We start from the raw sequence: 19568 nt of genomic DNA, 5'->3' as shown, positions 1-19568 counted from the left end.
TGTGTGCATAGATGAGTCCTCTCTACTGTAAAAGATCCATCAGTGACTTTAAATGTAAGCTTCGCCTGTCTGCCCCGCACGCTATGGCTCCTTATTGATTGGCAATGCCCATAAAACATCAGCATGTATTTGCTGCAGATAAAAGCGTCCTTGAATCGTCAGATCAGGGGAGAAAGAGGGAGAGACAGACAGAGAAAGGCAGAGTTAAAGCATAAAAGGCTAAAGCTAAAGCTACAGGTGAGGAGGAATAAGCTTGGGAGAGAAGAAGGGAGCGTGTGTCTCTTTAAGAGCTGGAGTGTGCTATTGAAGGGGAGGGGGGGGGGGTTGGTTGGCTGCATTGGAACAGTCCTCTCTAATGAGCAGATTTCTGAGAGAGAGACATCCACACATACGGAGAGAGAGAGGGAGAGAGAGAGAGAGACAGAGAGATCCAGCCATAGGAGGAGAAGAGATTGTAAGAGCGAGACAGCAGGCAGTGCAGGCAGGCTGTACGTCAGCCAGCGCTCCATAGGGAAACATGGAGACGAGCAGGAGATGCTGAAGAGGACAGGACAGACTGTAACAGGATCATATAGATGGATGGTATTTCATCAACCGGGCAACCTCAACGCAACCCACGCAGAGGATAAACCACTTATGGACGCAGTGGATTAAAGACCTACAGACAGACTGAGAGAGAGAGAGAGAGAGGGAGAGGGGAAATAGAGAGGAGGAGAAATTAATCAATTCAGTTGTTTATTTTCATTCTCTGCGTGTGCGCACTTGCTGTCAGAGAGTGTGTGTGTGTGTGTGTGTGTGTGCCTGCATATAGTGTGTGTGTGTGCGTAAGGCAGGAGACTGCATTGCTGTTCTCCAGCACCACAGGACCAGACCACAACAACAACAAAAAAACACAACAAGCCGATTACCTTATGTGTTTTCCCCATTTTTCTTTCTCTCCCTCTCTCTCTGCATGTGTGTGCTCCTCGCCGTGCGATCAGGCTCATGATAGCGAAGGCTGGGCATCAGCAAGGCGTAGAAGAGGATGGTTGGACCTGCAAAAGCTTATAGAGAGCGATAGATTCTGATTCTCTCTTTACATGGTCTTTTTACTGATCATCAGGGGCGGACTCGAAGAAGAAGCGATCTACCAGGAGAGGAGAGTATCCACACCACCAGGGCTTGGAGGACATTTTTTCATCATACAGCATGCTACAGCTCGGCTCTGCATGCTGAGCTCCAGCTGGGGCCTCGGGGCTGATCAGGGAGCCTAAGGCTGGTTTCTATGCTGGAGGCTTGGGGGTTTAGAGGGCTGCCACCGGGGAGACGCTCGGCTCCGCGCCCCAGAGAGGCGGAGGCATCATCAGGTAGGAGGCGGCCGAACGTGGGGGCCTGAGCGGAAAAGGAGAAGGAGTAGGAGGAAGAAGAAGAGTTCTCTGCGTGCGTCGTAGACTGTGTAGGCACTGGCAGACCGATGGCAGGCCGATCCAGCTACCTGATGGTATAAACTCTGCGTCCCGCTGAGAGGGGATAATGGCAGCTCCGGGCCCTCTCTCCTCCTCTCTCACCTGCCACGGAGAAGTGCGGAGGTGCTAGCCGAAGCTACACAGCCACGGACGGCCCGCCAAGAGGATGGTGTGAGCGGCGTCGCGCTACCCCCCCGGCCCTTTCCCACCACACCGGGAGACCCCTGACGCTCCTGTTGGGGGGCCTAGTTTTGTTCTTCACCTCGTTTCTCCTTCCTCTTCTCCGAGTCAACAGAGGGCAGAAGGGGAAGCGTTGCTTGATTTGTTTGGGGAGTTCTCTCCCTCTCCCTCTCCCTTCCGCCTCCTCCTCTACCTCCTCCTCCTCCTCACCCCGGCCCTCGCCACCAACCTCACCAAACCGTCTCAACCTCGATCAGAACTCCACCTCAAGCTCCATGGATTGGTTGTAGCAACCAACCTGTCCCTCTTTATTCTTCCTCCCTTTTCTTTTTCATTTCTTTTCTTTTTGTCGAGGCTTCGGGGGAATTGCCAAGACCTGTTTCATGCATGTCCACTGGCGGCAGGTTCAACTTTGACGATGGGGGGTCATACTGCGGAGGGTGGGAGGAGGGCAAGGCGCACGGCCACGGGATCTGCACGGGACCCAAGGGCCAGGGCGAGTACTGCGGGTCCTGGGCCCACGGCTTCGAGCTGCTGGGCGTCTACACCTGGCCCAGCGGGAACACCTACCAAGGCACCTGGGCCCAGGGCAAGAGACACGGCGTGGGCGTGGAGAACAAAGGCCGCTGGGTGTACAAGGGCGAGTGGACCCACGGCTTTAAGGGACGCTACGGTGTGCGGGAGAGCACGGGCACGAGCGGGAAGTACGAGGGGACGTGGAACAACGGGCTGCAGGACGGATACGGCACGGAGACGTACTCGGATGGAGGTAAGAGGGGAGGATGGATAACACATACACAGAGTGTGTGACAGAGTGACGAGAGTTCACGAATGTGTCCGTATGTCTGAGAGAACCCAACAGTACCTGTCCAGTAGTGATATTAGTGAGTGACTGACATTCGTCCCCTGTGAAAAGGACCTGTTACTTGAGAATGATTGACAGGTGAATAGGCCAGTGACAGTCTCCGAGTTGACAGATGTGGGAGGAGTCAGTCCAGAGGTCTCCTCAGGTCATCCTTAGCGTCGCCGCGCCCTGTCTACACACACACACACACACATACAGAGATTGAGGGGGTGTTTCAGGACAAGGCTTGCAGCTGCTCTCTCTCTCTCAGTCTCTCTCTCTCTGTCTTTCTCTCTCTATCTCTCTTTCTCTCTGTCTTTCTCCTCCAAAAACCTTTCTCTCTCTCCTCACCCCTCACCTCAGCCGCAAAAGGACACGCCGTGTATTCGGAGGCCTTAAATTCAGGCCATGCAGCCTTAAGGGATGAGTGAAGGGATAGAGGGACGGAGGAGGACAGCAGGTCCCATGTAAAGAGTCCTGGGCAGAAGAAGTGGTTCACAATGCAGGCTGCAGTGTTGTGATGAGCTGACAGAGAGCCCAGGTATCTGGAATCCATACCTCCACCCTCGATTTCCCCACTTTTCCCATCACTCTCCACTGCATCGTGTCTAATATACCGTGAAAAGAATTTATCAGATAGACTGCAGACCAAACGATTTAGAATTTTGCGTCTGTTTAAGAGCCTGTGAAGCTAAATATACATTTACAAATATATTTTCATATTAATATATTAAGGTATTAATAAAGGGGATTGAGATGTGTTCAATCGTCCTACCGTCCTAGTCTGGAAAAGACAATGGCCAAAGCAAGCATCTCATGGTGGAAATTGCCAGAAACATCCCAATGCAGTGTTAACATGACACTTATAATTGGCCAGGATAAGATAATGTTGCCAGTTTAAGTGTTTTCCAGTACAATAAGCATTGCAATTTGATGCAATGTGATATATCTGTCATTCACAATACCTTTTTATCTTTCATTTGACTGCAGTAAAAAGCTGAAATAATATCCATTCAGGTAAAATAATATCAAAATCAAAATCATTTCTCCTTCACTACATAAAATTCAAGCCAATTTACACTTTCAAACATATTTTAAAGGACCTTCCATTTATTTTTTTAGAATATCTTTTGAGCATCAGTGCAGAGCCTTTCAAGTGAAATCCAAATAAATGCTATCAATGCACATTTTGCGTCTCTAAGATTAGCAATTCAGTCATTGTTAATGAGACACATACCATATGCATTCCAGTATAAAACATACAGACACACGCAGATGCCTGCGCAGACTTACCCACACACACCCATACACACTCACACACACACATACAAAAACAGACAAAATGCACACACATCAAACCTAGTGGTATGTGTGTGAGTTGAGCAACAGTGGCTGACAGTAGCATACATGCAGTTAAAGCCTTGTTACATAACTCTACAACTAGCAGGCCCTTATACAATGCCAGTCTGGACACACACACACACACGCACACACACACACACACACACACGCGCGCACACAAACTGTCCTGAGCGGCCCTACAATATCCTCAGACCAGACTGGCTAGAAGGGTTGAATCAGGACAAAGGAGAAGAAGTCAGCTTGATAAATAGACAGATGGGATGGATGGATGGAGGGAGGGATAGAAGGATCAACAGATGTACATGTTGATGGATCAATGAAATGATGGACAGATAATGGAAGGATGGAATGGACGGATGGTAATCATCATATGATAATGATGATTTGATTATTATGAGAGATACTGTGAATCTGAGGATGTGAGTGTGTTACGGCAACATACGAGAAAGAGGAGGATGTGGGAAAGACAAAAACGAACAGCAAAAATAAAGTGATGAGAAGGATGAGAGGGATGTGTGTGAGAGGCACTGTAGCTCTGTGAAGTATTTGAACCCACATACTGTAAATGCAGCAGAGATTGGCCTAGTTATGAGTGTTTATCAAGCTCCCCAAGTGAGATGACTCCAGTACACAGTGTCCTTATTGTAACAGCATACGTATGTCCTTTATATAAATCTATGAGGTGATCAAATTTATGTAAAATGATGCCTTTCATAGAGAGAGGAGCTGATCGAGCCGGAGGAGGAAACAAAGCAGAATTGAAAATAAAGAAAACAGGGACAGGACAGAATAGACTTTAATAGGATTAAATTGAGAAATACTTAAGTGTCCCAAGAGGGAATGTGTCTTCTATAATCATGATCTGTGTGATGTACTGCTACAGTATTGTCTGTAGTATAAGCTTCACCTTGCTGTGGCTAACTGACTTAACCACCATTAACATCTCTCTCTTTCTCTCTTTCTAGTGATTTTCACACTGCACCTTTTTATCCCTGGGTTATCTTTAGCTCTGGGCTAATTTAGTCTCTTTTCACCCTGTAGCCTATCATTTAGCCCGGGGCTGTGTTCTTCAAAAGTCATGGCTAAACTTGCTCCAGAGCAGGGCTAGTTAAGCTAGGCTAAAGTCGGTGTTAGCCCGGTTTAGACGGTGCCAGTGTGAAACCTTAGACAGGCCAGAGGCAGGAAGTTTTTAGAACTGCAGTTAGTCCTGGTAAGGCTGGGGTCACACTACATGACTACAGTACAGGACTTGTCTTGTGTTGTCGAGGCTCACGCATGATGAGGTAAAGACGAAGCTTACACACTACTGGAGTGCTAACAACACACAGCACACAAATTTGTCAAAAACGCAAGCTCTAATGCTATTGAAACACGCAAACAAATATGGAAGTGCAGCATTTTTCTTTCCACACTCTCTGTATTGATTCCTCGACTCGACTAGTTTGAGAGTTGGATCGGGTGTCAGCCAATGACTGAGTCTAAACTGAACAGAGTCGACGCTCGTTTCCTCTTTTCGACCAATCATTTTTTCTCTGTGTACATAAAATAGCTATTTGGTCAAGACACATACTATTTGACCAATCGTTCAGCTGCTTTAACATGAAGGCGGGACTTCTCCCTTTACTTTAAATGAACGGGCATTGTGTGCCATAGTTTTCCCTTCAGATTTCAAGAGTACCTCAAGGATTGTCCAGGTTCAAGTCATAAAAATCAAACAATTGTGATATCCTGATTGGATCAGGAGGTAAGACATTCATGTCCTTAACCCTCACACACCACAAGATCATCTGTGCCGACTGAAAGTCAGTCCTGATGGCTATAAGCCGCCTAAAGGTCATTTAGTGTGTTTATGTATGTCTGCTGAGAACAGATGTTTTTAATAATGAAAACAACTGTGGGAGACAGCCATGTTGTTATTACAGTTTTATAGCTACACTGAACTCTAAAAATGAATTGAAAAGGGAATGCACTTTTCTTCTATAATCATATCACTTTGGTTTTGAAATAATGCAATGACTTTGAGTTTATAGTGCAAACTATCAGCTTTACACTGAAGGAATATTTAATGTGCAAAATGTCTGGAACCTATAAATGTCACCAGCCTCTCATCTTCAGATGCACTTCTCTGCCTCCTGCATCTGTGGACAAGGCTTGACTTCAAATTACAGTGGTGCAACATATGACTGGTTAAACAACTACCAGTAAATAAAGGTCCAAGTTATTAAACCAGCTCCCGACCATAATGCTCCTGCTATAGGGCGTCAAGATGAATTGTGTTCTCACCACTAATTTCCCAAGAGTTCAATAGAAGGATACACTGAAATGCAAAAAGGCTCCGAAGAACCCCTGAAATTAAGATGATGGTTGAGGACTATAGAAGTCATCACATATTAAGACTATTTGATTGCTTAATAAACATGACTACATGGTTGAATATGATGTTAATCTGTGTAAGTACCTTTGGCACTCTGAAATGAACTTGATCGCGAAAAGGCCACAGTTCTTTAACTGTTCATCTGATGCGGCTGAATAGGGGCGGCTCTCAGATTAAAGCTGACAGTCTACCTTTCTAACCTCGGGGCTCTGTCACATCCAAAGCAATAAGAGCAGGGAGCCAAAACATTCAAAGATGTTCTGCTGCCCACGTAGTTTGGGAGCGCACTGTGTCAGCCACGTTTCCCACAGTCAGGTCTAAATTGACGGCCTGTCCTAATCTCCCCTCCAACTACACCTGATGCCACATTTCTAGGAAACACTCCTCCTCTATCTTATCACCGCTGTTTGTTTTTTTTCATTCCTCTCCTCCATTTGCCAACCTCCCTCTCTCCCTCCCTCGCTTTTCTCCTCTCCTCCTACCTCTCTCTCTCTCTCCTCCCTCGCTCCACTGCGTTTCCGTGGAGCCGCTCTGTACAGTAGGGTTTCCATAGCAACGCTCGCCGACATGCAGCAGGTCAGCGTGTCACGAGGGACTCAGTGTTCCTCGCTGCTATTGGCCGCCCAGCCGGCTCTCCTGGGCTCTGATTGGCTGGTTTGGCCGGCCAGGCTAATGGTGTTTACTGAGATGAAGAGCTAAGCTGACTGATTACCAACCGCAGAGAGAGAGAGAGAGAGAGAGAAACAGAGAGAGAGAGAGACAGAAGTAGAAAGATGAAAAGAGAGCGATAGAGGGATTCAGTAATCATTACGGTGAGAGATGAAGTGAGTCACACAGGCAGAGGGAGAGATTACTACTGCCGCCGTGTACAAGGACAGAGCAGCAACAGATTATAGCAGCTGTAGTAGTTGTTGTGTCTGCCTGGCTAATATGCCACCATACAGTGTCAAACACACAGGATCTGACTTGAATATCCCTTGTGCCGCCCTAGACGAACTCGACTTTACTCAGATGCTAAGAGCAAAAGCGTGAGAGCGGTTATGTCAGCAGTTATGTCGAGACACTTGCTATCACAGACGCCTGGTTGAATGTGGCCCACGACAGCTCCGGAGAGCTCAACAGTAAATTGCAGCATCCTGGAACCACCCTCTTGGCATTTTTTTAGATGTTTTTACAGTGGTGTCAGGCAGACGTAGACTTATAAGACAGAATTTTCAAGCCCCCTTCACAGCAAGCATCCGCCCTGCTGAAGTGTCCTTGAGCAAGAGATTGGATCCGTACATTCTCTAGCTGACCTACCTCATAGAAAAGAGTTTTACTTCAAAAGTATCACAAATAGTTTCCAAAGACTTGTGACAAATTGTGGTCTTGACACTGGTCACCTGTGGCTGGTATGCCATGCTGCAAAGACTTTGCTTGTTTGTCTTGTAGGCGTACGTCCGTCCTTGACAAAGCTTTGCAGTCTCTAAGTAGGTTGTGTTGCTACAGATCGGTGCCCAGTTGGCGTGTTGCTCTTTGCTCAGATAAACTATTAAGTGATAAGTCTATTACATGTACCAAGAATCTGATTTGGTGTTTTAGAGTGAGCAGGTAGGGGAACGGTGTCTTGTTCAAGGACACTTAGCAGAACTCATGGATGTTGATGTACACATGGGCTGTTAAAGGGATCAAACCTGCGACCTTCCAGTTACAGGACCTTCTTTCTAACCACAACGCCTCCTTGCCAACCTAGCTTAGATGCATAGTTACACAACATTAATGCATGGAACAAGGGGCATAACATAGAGTACAAAGAAGGGACAGTGAAAAACACAATAAGATTGCAGTCTCACTTCATAAACAACTCAAACATAAAGTCCATAAAGTCAGTCTCCCCTTCATTATCAAGGGTCCAGGCTTTACATCTTTATTACAAAACAGATGTAATATCCTTGCTTGTCACTTGACATCCTAGCTGCCATTCACAGCCATTTCGAGCTGTACATTTTGCCTCCCTTCCCTTAAATGCAATTTATTTAGGGAATCAAATGGGTATAAGTCAAGATAGCCCATTGGCATTTCGATAGAGTTGGTCATGTTTACATGGGATATATGAATTCCTACATTGAGCGGTATTCTCCTTGAAGTAAGATATGAAAGACAGATAGGACTGAGAGTCAGTCAATACCATAAACACATCGAACCAGCAAAACTGCAAAACGTCTAGCTAAGGTGGAGTCATTTTACGAATGTTCAGGGCAATGAAACATCACCATGTTATGATGAACCTTTTCTATGAAATTTTTACCAGATAAATAATCCTCAAATGGAAAATCTGAAAGACTCAGGCAGAAAAAAGGCCCAGGCAAAATCTCTTAAACGGATAACGTTCCCACACAGTGATTTAAGCAGGCGGAGGTTTAGCTTTTAACTGACTTACCTTGCTTTCAGTGTTGATTTTGCCACAGTTTAGCTAGTCTGTCTGTGTGCCTGTCCAGCCTACCTATCTGTCCGTGTGTCTGCTATGTGTCTGTCTGGCTGTTTATCTGGCCTGCCTGTCTGTATGGCTTCCCGCCTGTCTGTTTGCTTGTCTTTTGTTACCACCTGTCTTTCTGTCTGCCTGTGTACGGCTCTTTTATCTTCTGGGTTGTCCTGGCAAAGTTCTGCTTGCCTCTCTTATTTCTCTCTGTCTATTTCTTACAGGATGAGTTTAGACAGCATCTGTACCTTACACTATCATACTATCATTCTGAATAGCATGTGAAACTGGAATATAAATCCAGTGGTAGTCAAGGGCACACACATGTACAGTATGTGTAGTACATTGTATCTGCTTCTCTCTAAGAAGATAACGCCCATTATACCCATGTGTTAGTCTAGTGATACTGGATGGTGGGTCAAGGGAACTTCCACCTACTCAGCAGTTGTGCATCCACATCTTTCCCTCAGATGCAATTCAATTCCACAATAAAGAAAGCATTCAGAAGTATCACTAACTTCCATTCCGCTTCAGTGTTTTTTTTTTGGCTAATACCCACATCCTCCACCACAACCCCGCTGTATACAGCAGGCATTAGCTTATGTAATGGGAGTGGTTTAATGTCTGTAGTGAGGATTAGCGGCGCTGTCTGAAACATGAAAACCCCAAACATCTAACTTGGAAGTCTGCCCCGCATCAGTGCTGATACAGCGCTAACTCAACATGCTAATGACAGAGGGAGTTTGTCCAGGGTGCACTTGGGTCGCCATGTTGCCACAATCTCCCCATAATATTGGTATGGTGAGACGCCCAACTTTCTAAACTGAGGAACTAACATGGCTGCCACTGAAAGCTCCAACGGCGAATATGACCAGAGGCACAAAAAGACAAAATGGTGTTGAGTTTAAGGGTCAGTTTCACAGGTTCAGATGGAGGCCGCTCCTTCTGCCCGAGCCTTGTCCTTGTGTAATATTACTCTCCCTCCCCATTTCTCTCTCTCTCTCACACACACGCACACACACACACACACACAAACACAGACACTCCGCCGACGTGCAAGTGCTGACTAGGTGAAACAAGATATTAATAATTCATATAAAATCACCAATTTCAACTCCTTCACCGCCTCTCTCACACCGTGCTCTCTCATTCTCACTGCTGGGATTTAAAAGTCGATATGTTGAGGTGTCAGCTAGTAGCCTTTAGGCCACAATGACGATAATATAGAAGCACACAAATTATAGACCATGACTCCTCCTGAACATGAAGTGCAAGAATTGAGACATTTTCACGAGGATGCTAGGCGTGAATAGTGGTCTCATTTCTTGAAAATAGACCCCGCAAGAAGAAAAAGCAGTAGAGTTCCCAATAACAAGCAGAATATGCAGATTTTGACATGTGTCTCCTAGTGCTGTTTCCTTACAATGAAATACAGACCCTAAGAGACAGATGGTTTTTTAACCTAGAAACGGAGAGGAGAGGCGCGCATTTGTTAAAGAGACGATTATGAATTCAGCCCGGGGCTTGGCGCGTGATCAAATCACTGTGCCGCTGTGATGTTTCCGCGGCTTTGATCTTTCCACGTTAACTCTTTCCGCGCCGCTGCCTCGTTGCCCCCCCGCGCTAGGCTATATATGCCCATATGATGTCAGAGCGCTTCCTGTTGGCCTCCAGGCGGAATCAGTGAAATCGTTTTTGGCGTGCGAGTTGTGCAGCGGATTCTCCTCGCAACTGTAGGCCGGGGGGGTCGTGGCCTTTATATAGCCAGTAGTCTATTTCTTCAACAGGGCTGTGACAGGTTTATAGTAATAATATGATGAGAAGTAAGTGAGCAATGTCAGGAAAAAAAAGGTACACCCTTGTGCCTTTTTGTCCAAAAGGTACAGCCATCATTTGTACCTCACTCTAGCAGACGCTCATGTTTCCTAGAGTTTCCATGTCTTGCTCCAATATCTCGTAAAACTCTGTTGGGTGAATGGGTTTGATTTTGATGGGTACTCATCCCCCTAACTGCTCACTTCTCAGATTGTATGTTTCAGCACCATGGAGAGCGCCAGGCAGACATTGAAAAGGCAGACCTTGGTACTCCACTAAATATTTTATTCAAGCGTTGCAGAGTTAAGGGTGGGATATAGGCTTCCAAGGAATCATGAAAAAGGAGAAAGTCACACACACTGCTTCCAACGCTCCAACATATTTGAAGAGAAAACTGTGTGGGGAGCGCTTCAGGTTTTCCATACCAGACACTCACACATGCTCTTGGATGGGAATCACGATAAGAAAAAAGGAAGAATTATGACCACTAGTTCTCCTTTTTCATGATTCCTTCTAAGTTACTACACAAAATTGTCATTGGGATGTGCATATATCCCTCCTCTTGTTCATAGGGCATAAGCTTCTTCACACCATCCCGACAATTAAATATTGAATATTGTATGTCTCAAGAGACTCACAAATGTCTACTGTTTTTTTGACATTTTTATGTATACGGAGAAAATCAATTTTGAGCAGCCACTAAGCCATATGAGGCAAGTTGTGAACACTGGTTGGGTTTTACTGTATGTCTTCTTAAACTGTGCATTAGGGTTGGGGGTAACTCATTACAAATAGCAACATTACAGTAATCTGATTACCGAAAATGTCATTGTAATCTGTTACATTCACTGACAGGTAGCCAGACAGACAGACAGACAGGCAGGTCTTTGATTCTCTGTTTCTCCATCTGAGTAACTCTTTCTGCACTGTCAGCAGAAACTGTAACTTACACAGAGACACAGGTGATGTTTTCTCTTCTTCTATCTGTCTTTCTCTCCTCCTCTCTTCCTCTCTCTCTCTCTCTGGATTCTCAAAACTGTCTCTCTCTTTTTCCACTGCCCTCTGTCTGGCTCTCCTACTCAAGCTTTCTGACGGTCATTTAATGGAATGGTAATCCTGTCACGTTGTTGCATGGGTGTTTGTTTGTGTGTGTGTGTGTGTGTGTGTATGTGTATGTGTGTGTTCTTTGATCTGTCTATCATATGGTCTTACAGCTGTGTACTGACGTGATTACAAAGGCCTGACCAGATGTGCTGGCCATCTGTCTATGACACAGCTTGTGTGTGTCTGTGTCTGCGTTTGTGAGTGTGTGTGTGTGTGTGTGTGTGTGTGTGGGATAAAAGACAGCATATCATCGCAATGACAAAGGGCAGACCCAGATGCAATACCACTTCTCACTCACCTGAAGGTTTTAGCAACAGTGTATGTTTGTGTGAGTGTGTGTGTGTTTGGATGTAAGCAAGTATGGTGGGGATTGGCTTCATTCAGCACTGCCCACTTCACTGACACTTGAGCCCACTCAAGGGAAGTGTGTGTGTGTGTGCCTGCTTGTGTGTGTGTGTGTGTGTGTGTGTGTGTGTGTGTAGGGGTACTGACAATGAGAGAGAAGAGCAGTAATTGTAATAGAAACAGAGAACGTGGTTGCAGTCCTTATATGGGCATGTAGTTTAGTTAGTGCGAGTGCGTTCGTACAGAATGAATCAGAGTGCCGTTACATCAGAGATATGGGCAGGCGGGATGGATCACTTGCACTCGTATTGGATTGGAACACACACTTCCGTTTGTGTGTGTGTGTGTCAGGGAGAGAAAGAGGGAATGATGGAAACACACACACACAGATGCCCTACTTTTCAGCAGCATGGAGATGCAGGGACTATTATGCAGCACTGAGTGCGGGTAGTGCATGGAGAGATGATGTGGATGAATGGAAATAGATGGACTGACAGAAGGAAGCCACACACATGCTCTACTTCTCAGCTGTTTTAGCACAATTCATCAAAAGTAGAACTGTACACACACAGTACATAAAGACGCACAAGGAATTGATTGTGGTAATACACTGCTGTGTTATGCTAAGTGACACAGTACAAGGACATACAGGTATCTCATGCATAGTGAAAAGGAGACAGTGGAGGTCATGTATTACAGAAGACTTACAGCTCAACAAAAATATACAATAAACATCAATATAAATAAAAAAATCTGCTCTCAACATTGGCATTCTGTATGATTACAGCTGTATAAAGGTAACTATGTTGAGTATCCACTCAGTGTAGTGCAAATTTGGCTGAGATTACAAATGTGATGCTTTATGCTTTTCAACAGAGCTGATTCTCCAATGATTCGTAAGTGATACTGAATTCAACTGATACTGAGTTCACAGCGAGAAACTGCTTCAAAACATCAATAATCTCCATCCCTCCTCACTTACTGCAGAGATATATCTGTATGAAATATAGGTAGAGCTTTACACAAACTTTGAAGTGACCTGTAGCAGCACTTTGGTTCCTCGAAGACTTTTCTACATCCAGGAGCCGTACTTTTCCCATGTATAACAGAAGCACCTTGTGTACTGGCTTAATACTGTATAAAATGTATATAAAACCTGGTGTAAGATCTGTTCTGGTCTCTCTCCAGGTACGTTCCAGGGCCAGTGGGTGGGCGGCATGCGGCACGGCTACGGCGTGCGTCAGAGCGTCCCCTACGGCATGGCGGCCGTCATCCGCTCGCCGCTCCGCACCTCCATAAACTCCCTCCGCTCCGGTTCGGAGCACAGCAACGGCACAGCTCTGCTGGACCGGACCGGGGCGGTGGTTCCGGGTCCTCCTCCCGTTACCGGCACCCTGACCACCAGCGTCTCCATGTGCAGCACAGGCAGCGGCGGCAGCAGCCCCGCGGTGTCGCGAGGGGGCTTCGTGCTGACGGCTCACAGCGAGGCCGAGCTGCTGAAGGGGAAGAGGAAGGGCGGGCTGTTCCGCAGGTCCATCCTGTCCGGCCTCAAGTTGAGGAAGTCGGAGTCCAGGAGCTCGCTGGCCTCCCAGAGGTCCAAGCAGAGCTCGTTCAGGAGCGAGGCCGGGATGAGTACTGTGTCTTCCGCCGCCTCTGATATCAATTCTACTATCAGGTAATAATGCATGCAGATGATAGGGAGGGTTCATATTTTTGGTAGTACTTTAGTATTCAAGCTCTACCACCAGTGGAGTGGCAGGATGGCCTAGGGGTTAGTGAGGTTGTACCCCAACTGAAGGGTTGGGGGACTAACCCTGCTGGGATGAGCACAGTGTTATTAATTCCTCCATCCAGTTTTCCAGCTGTTCACAGGCACAAGTGAAGATAACGCAGGTCTCGCAATAGCTGAACTTCTGCATTGTCTTCAAGAAATCTTAACTGCTTTGCTGTTGTTGCATTGTTGTCTTATTCAATGAATCAACCTCAGGCTGTCATGTTATCCGCCACTTCAGACCTCAACTCCGCTATCAGTTAATGGAAGGGATAGAAGAAGAGGATGAGGTGAGGGAAAAGCGGACAGATAACAGGTAGAGGAAAAGAAGTGCTAGAGGGAAAAGGCTAAAATGAATCTAATCTCTCATGTACTGCCTCAAATATCAACCCTCGCAGGCAACATACATTGGCTGGGGAGATGTTAGGAGTACCTTGATATTTGGAATTTTACCCAGCATTAAGATTTAAAGAACAGCATTGTGCAGGAGGTGGTGAAGTTCAACATAAACCCAAAAGAGCACAACATTTTCACAATATGTCCTGGCACAGTAAAAATCCATATCAAAACAGCTGTGGAAACGATTTTGAACTGATAACAGAAAGATATGTAGGTTCAGGTAGCAGCTATGGACGACTACGGATGTCGTCTAAACTGTTATTTTGGTGCTGTTTTTACACAAGTTTCCAATTCATCTATTCAGTGTCAATCATTTGCTGGGTAGTAGCTTATTTTTCTTCATCCAACACATTGTTTGGGCGATTTGCCTATCACTTGTTAACTTGCAGCTAGCTGTGGCCACTTGATAAGATGGGAAATGCTAACAATCATAAACACTGGATGACAAATGGAGAGAGTTTTTCCCCACAATGTGAAAGATGTGTGGTGAAGAACCAATTCAAATTCTAAATGCCTAGGTATCCCTTTAAGAATGAGGTTGGGGTGAGGTTGGGTTGAGTGCACTGACATCCAGTGTTTCAGATGTCAACTCTACCATCAGGTTATACAGGAATCAGAATAAAAGTGGGGAGAAAGGTGGGAGGAGAGGAAGAGGGGCGGTAGTGGAGGAAGGTAGCAGGGTGGAGTTGTGAGAGAGGAAACCGTCCTTCAACTGGAGGACCTGGGTTGAAGCCCACGTAGCAACAAGCATCTGCTCTGTTTAAGTGTCTTTGGCATGGTTTGACTATTAGGATTGCCTGAGATGGCCCAGGGCCTCTAGGAAGTTGATCTAGGCCAGTTAATTGGTCAATAATTGGTAATAAGCTTTGCCTCTCTGCTCTGCCGTTGGCCCACTCTTCAGTCTTTTTTGCCTTTTCTAACCAATCATATTGGATGCCAGCTCAGAGTTAGTCAGTGAGCGGACATACTGGTGGGTACTTTACAAAGCGAAAAGTAAAAGGCTGTTTCTTTCGTTGTGGAAACAACAGTTTCCTTAGGTTGAGAATGGTGAAGCCGTCTTACATTAATTGAAACACTTGTCGTCAAATTCCGAGTACGGCGGATTGAGCTGGCTTATTTTTAAAGGCACCAATTACCGCAAGCACACACTCGATGACCACAACAAGAGTCACCAGCACTTAGCCTGTTTGTTGGCAACGTGGCTGACAGCGGCTTATCAGGTCTGATTAATGTATTGGCAAGACTGATGAATGGAGAGACTTATCAGCCTCATGAATTTCCACTCCCACAAACACTTGTGTTTTTTTCCATGTTACTGCTGGTAACATTTACAGAGAAGCTTCTACAGTTGTTAAAAGTCCTACATTTCAAAGGTCATTACAGTGTCCCTACATATACATTACCTACATTTCACAGTCAATCATTTACTTTTGTGTTGGTGATTTTTGTCATTTTGGTGTTAATATTAGGAACATTTTATAGTAATAAATTACTTACATTTATGAAAAATACTTATTGTCATTTTTGCCTGCCGGGCCAGTGAAAACATATGAAGGGCAAGTAGAAATCTGACCTACTGGCTCAACCAGGCAAGTAGAAGCAATCGTCAGCGTTGAATCCTGCTTTAGCAAGACACTGAATCTCAACCAACTGACCTCCCTGTGGAGGGGAAGAGAAAAGAAAATCTCCTTTGGGGATCAATAGTGACACAAAAAGGGAGCAGTGGAAGAGGGGGTAGAGGGTGTGAAGGTGTGAAGGTGTGATGTATCTAGGATTATGGTGCTTCGTGCTGTTCATGAAATATGTATGTATGACTGCAAACCAAAAAACAACAGAGCACAAATAAAGATTGTGGAAGTTTACTTGCCAACCTCAAAATATCGAGGATGTATCAGATTGTGACTTGACCAATGTGAATGAAAGGGAAGCCCCAAGATTCACTGACAGAACGACGCATCGTGTCCAAACTAGTTGGCACAAATAAACTGCGCTATAATACAGAGCGGGTTGAAACATGAAAAATGAACACCTGTGTGTCTTAATTGATCATGCAGCCTCAAGCACACAGTCCATGTCTAACTGTAAAGATGTTCTCTGTTCTTGCTTTCTTGAGAAGTTCGTTCTTTCAAGTATTGACGAATTCTTGATTTGAAATCTGGCATTTATTTAAAAAATAACAATTGCTTAGCCACATTTTTCCTTTCAGTCGAGTAGGCTATCATAAGTGTGATTGAAATGCAATCAAATAATATTTAATTTACCACAACAGGTATACTGTAGTCATAAAACAAAGACTTGATTTGCTGGTCTTCATCTTGACTTCATCTTGAGTCCTGCTCGGACTCTACCATACTCGGTCTTGATTTTGACTCAGACCAGATTCGGTTTTGGTCTTGACTTGGAATGGACCAAATCATTGTGCTGGTCTTGAGTTGGACTTGACTACAACCCTGGTTGTACTTTTGAAACAGACTAACTAAAAGAACTGCCCCAGATTAATTGCATTATTTTCAGCTTGAGTCCATTGGCTTGTTTTAAAACAGCAGACTCTTCACTCCAGAAGAGCCTGTGTTTTAGTTAGCACCGGGTCATAGAAGGGAGGGAAATGGTCGAGATACAGAGGAAGGTGATGAAAGGGTTTTAGGAGGCTAAGATGGTACAATCGAGAAATACTTCAGGTAAGAGCGTTGTGTAGTGCAAGCTCATCAGTAGCCTTTAAGCTCAAACATTAACTGGAAAATGGGAGAGAAAGTAGTAACAGAGAGTGAGGTTAGTGAGAAGTGATTTTATGACCCTTCACTGTGGCTTTTGTTTCTTCGCTTTCATCCCTAAAAACCAAACATTCTTCCACCATTCCAACCTTGATGCCATTGATGTGGAAATATCCTCAAATGCCGCAACCCTTTAGTCTGCTATCTTAAAAGCCTACCTTTTTGCTCATTTTATTGGTGTACTGACACTGTCATACTGACACCATGCAAACCAACGTAACCTTTCACCTTCCCAGCCTCGGAGACGCGGACGCGGAGCTGGCTGTGGCCGACGACGACGTGGACGCCACGGCGACGGAGACGTACTGCGGGGAGTGGAAGAACGACAAGCGGACGGGCTTCGGCGTGAGCCGGCGCTCCGACGGGCTGCAGTACGAGGGCGAGTGGCTCAGCAACAAGCGCCACGGCTACGGCTGCACCACGTTCCCCGACGGCACCAAAGAGGAGGGGAAGTACAAGCAGAACATCCTGGTGAGCGGCAAGAGGAAGAACCTGATCCCGCTCCGGGCCAGCAAGATCCGGGAGAAGGTGGACCGAGCCGTGGAGGGGGCGCAGAAGGCCGCCGACATCGCCCGGCAGAAGGCTGAGATCGCACTGTCCAGGTAGCTACAACTCCACAGGTGGTGGTGGTGGTGGTGGTGGTGTGTGAGTGTGTGTGTGTGTGTGTGTGTGTGTGTGTGTGTGTGTGTGTGCGTGCGTGCGTGCGTGCGTGTGTGTGTGTTAGCTTGTCAGTTCTAGGTCATGGGGGATAGAGAAAGTATTATTGGTACTGTCACTAATGTTACTAATAGCTTCATAGGTTTATAGAGTCTAGGTCCTATAAACCCTCGCCTCCCTATAGTTTCTCTCATTCTGTCTCACTATTCTCCATCTCTCTCTCTCTCTCTCTCTCCCTCTCTCTATCTCTCTCTCTCCCTGTAGTGTAGCAGTAATAACTCTGTCTCCCCCCATGCCCCCATGTGTCTGAATCATTGGGGATGTTGGCTCTGTCTATGGATGGTTCCACCACATTATAAATGAGATCAATGACAGATTAAGAGCAGGATTAAGGTCGGAGCAGGGTTAAAGAGGTTATGGTCCAAGTGAAACAGCAAGCCAAGCGAGGCTGTCTGGGGGCCGCTAGGACTCGGATGAGGCTGTTCTGTTGAATGGAAATGAGAGCCGGCTCTCATTAGGCGATAACTCTGCTCACTGAACTCAGACAGGGGTTAGGATGTTAATGGGCGTGTCCTGACCCTCTTTGCAGAAGCTAGAAACTCTTGGACAGGGATATAAGGCAGGGACTCAAAGAAGAAAGTTTGTTTGCTGTCCTGGGACCCGTACTCATGGATACACATTGATGCTCTTGTCATCTGGGGACCTGTCAGAAGTAGGCCTATGACCCATTTTGGGCCCAGACCTTGTTGTTTTAAGGAACCAGGTTATAGGGTCATGTTATAGTAGTCATGTGGAGAGGGAAGAATATTTTGAGATGCAGCGCTTGCTGTCAGAGCTGCTGGTTTTAACCTTCATTTGTTGATTGATGTTGTAAGATTTGGTAAAGAAAATGAAATAAATATCAAGGTAAATATGTTGCATAACATTACACAGCAGAGATAAGCCCAGGGATACAACATAAGCAAGGCTATTTGGCTGCCATCTCCACACCATTCCCATTCCACAACTGAATTTCTGTCCAATGAAAGATGCTTTGCAAATGTCATCAGCACTGAATAATGGGCTAATATCAGGTTGATACTATCAAATTTTAGTATTTCGCTGATATGATCCCAATAGCCACAAGTAACATCTGAAATCAAAGCAAAGCAACTTGATTGCATGCCTTTTCACACCTAGAAGGATGTCTCTCTAAAAACATTAAGAAAGAATTTTTTTTTTTTATCATATTACCCCAAACCAATGGTTTACGTCTATAATGTTCAGTAAAAGTAATGAGTGCTTGGTATCAGACATTACATAAAGTTTAGTACACAGAGCTGGTATCAACAATGAAAAAGTGGTACTGTGCATCCCTATACATAACACACAAGTTGCATGGATTCAAGGTTTTTGTGCTGGTCAATGGTGTGCCATACATAATTTGTTGACTTGGGACTTGACATGATAAGAAGAAAATAATCTGGACCTTTCTTTGACTTGCATTCCTAAAAGACAAGATTTGATTCTGACTTGTGGCATGATGTGATGAGAAAAAGTAAGAATTTACACAATAAAGCTCAGAAGAAGTAAAGATATTCCCAGTGTGTGTTCACACAACTTAACAAATGGATTGCAAGCTTTCTTCTTGTGACTTGCTTGACTCCGTGCACTGGACTTAAGATCTTTAAATGGTACTTGGCGATGACTTGTCCCACCACTCTCTCACTCTCATACTCTTTCACTGCAGCTGAAAGTGTCCCAATCCTGATTTTTTTTCCCTCATGTGACACAGATCTGATGTTTTGTAATCGGCAAAAAGCTGCATGAAATTGCATTATTTCAATTCTGATCTGAACCACATGGATATGTTGTACAAAATCAGATCCTGAGGCATGCAACCTACACACAACTTTATTTGACTGCTTAAATCGGAATTTGTCAGCGTTGCCATGACAACAAATAAATCTTACATCATTTACCTGAGACAGTTTTCATAATGTTGGTGCCCATGGCAGCTTGGCTGAGCCAGCGTAAAGTTGTTTGCAGATTGTGACCGACTTC

At 45.3% G+C, this 19568-nt stretch overlaps 1 protein-coding gene across 2 annotated transcripts in view; it reads left to right on the top strand.

Moving 5' to 3' along the window:
* Positions 1-2012: 2012 nt before the first annotated feature.
* Positions 2013-19568, top strand: part of jph3b (junctophilin 3b) — a 35115-nt gene continuing 17559 nt past the window's right edge. Inside the window, exons 1-4 of one of the 2 annotated variants that reach the window (XM_071921612.2) lie at positions 2013-2394; positions 13116-13298; positions 13353-13602; positions 17105-17470. In XM_071921612.2, coding sequence (XP_071777713.1) covers positions 2013-2394; positions 13116-13298; positions 13353-13602; positions 17105-17470 — 1181 coding nt within the window. Of the gene's footprint in view, positions 2395-13115; positions 13603-17104; positions 17471-19568 lie in introns of both variants that reach the window. The other variant, XM_071921611.2, reaches the window with a different exon arrangement.

The sequence above is a fragment of the Centroberyx gerrardi genome, chromosome 4 (genome assembly GCF_048128805.1).
Source record: "Centroberyx gerrardi isolate f3 chromosome 4, fCenGer3.hap1.cur.20231027, whole genome shotgun sequence".
Classification (NCBI taxonomy): Eukaryota; Metazoa; Chordata; class Actinopteri; order Beryciformes; family Berycidae; genus Centroberyx; species Centroberyx gerrardi.
The sequence above is the reverse complement of the archived record's forward strand: the minus strand, read 5'-3'. Positions and strand labels throughout refer to the sequence as shown.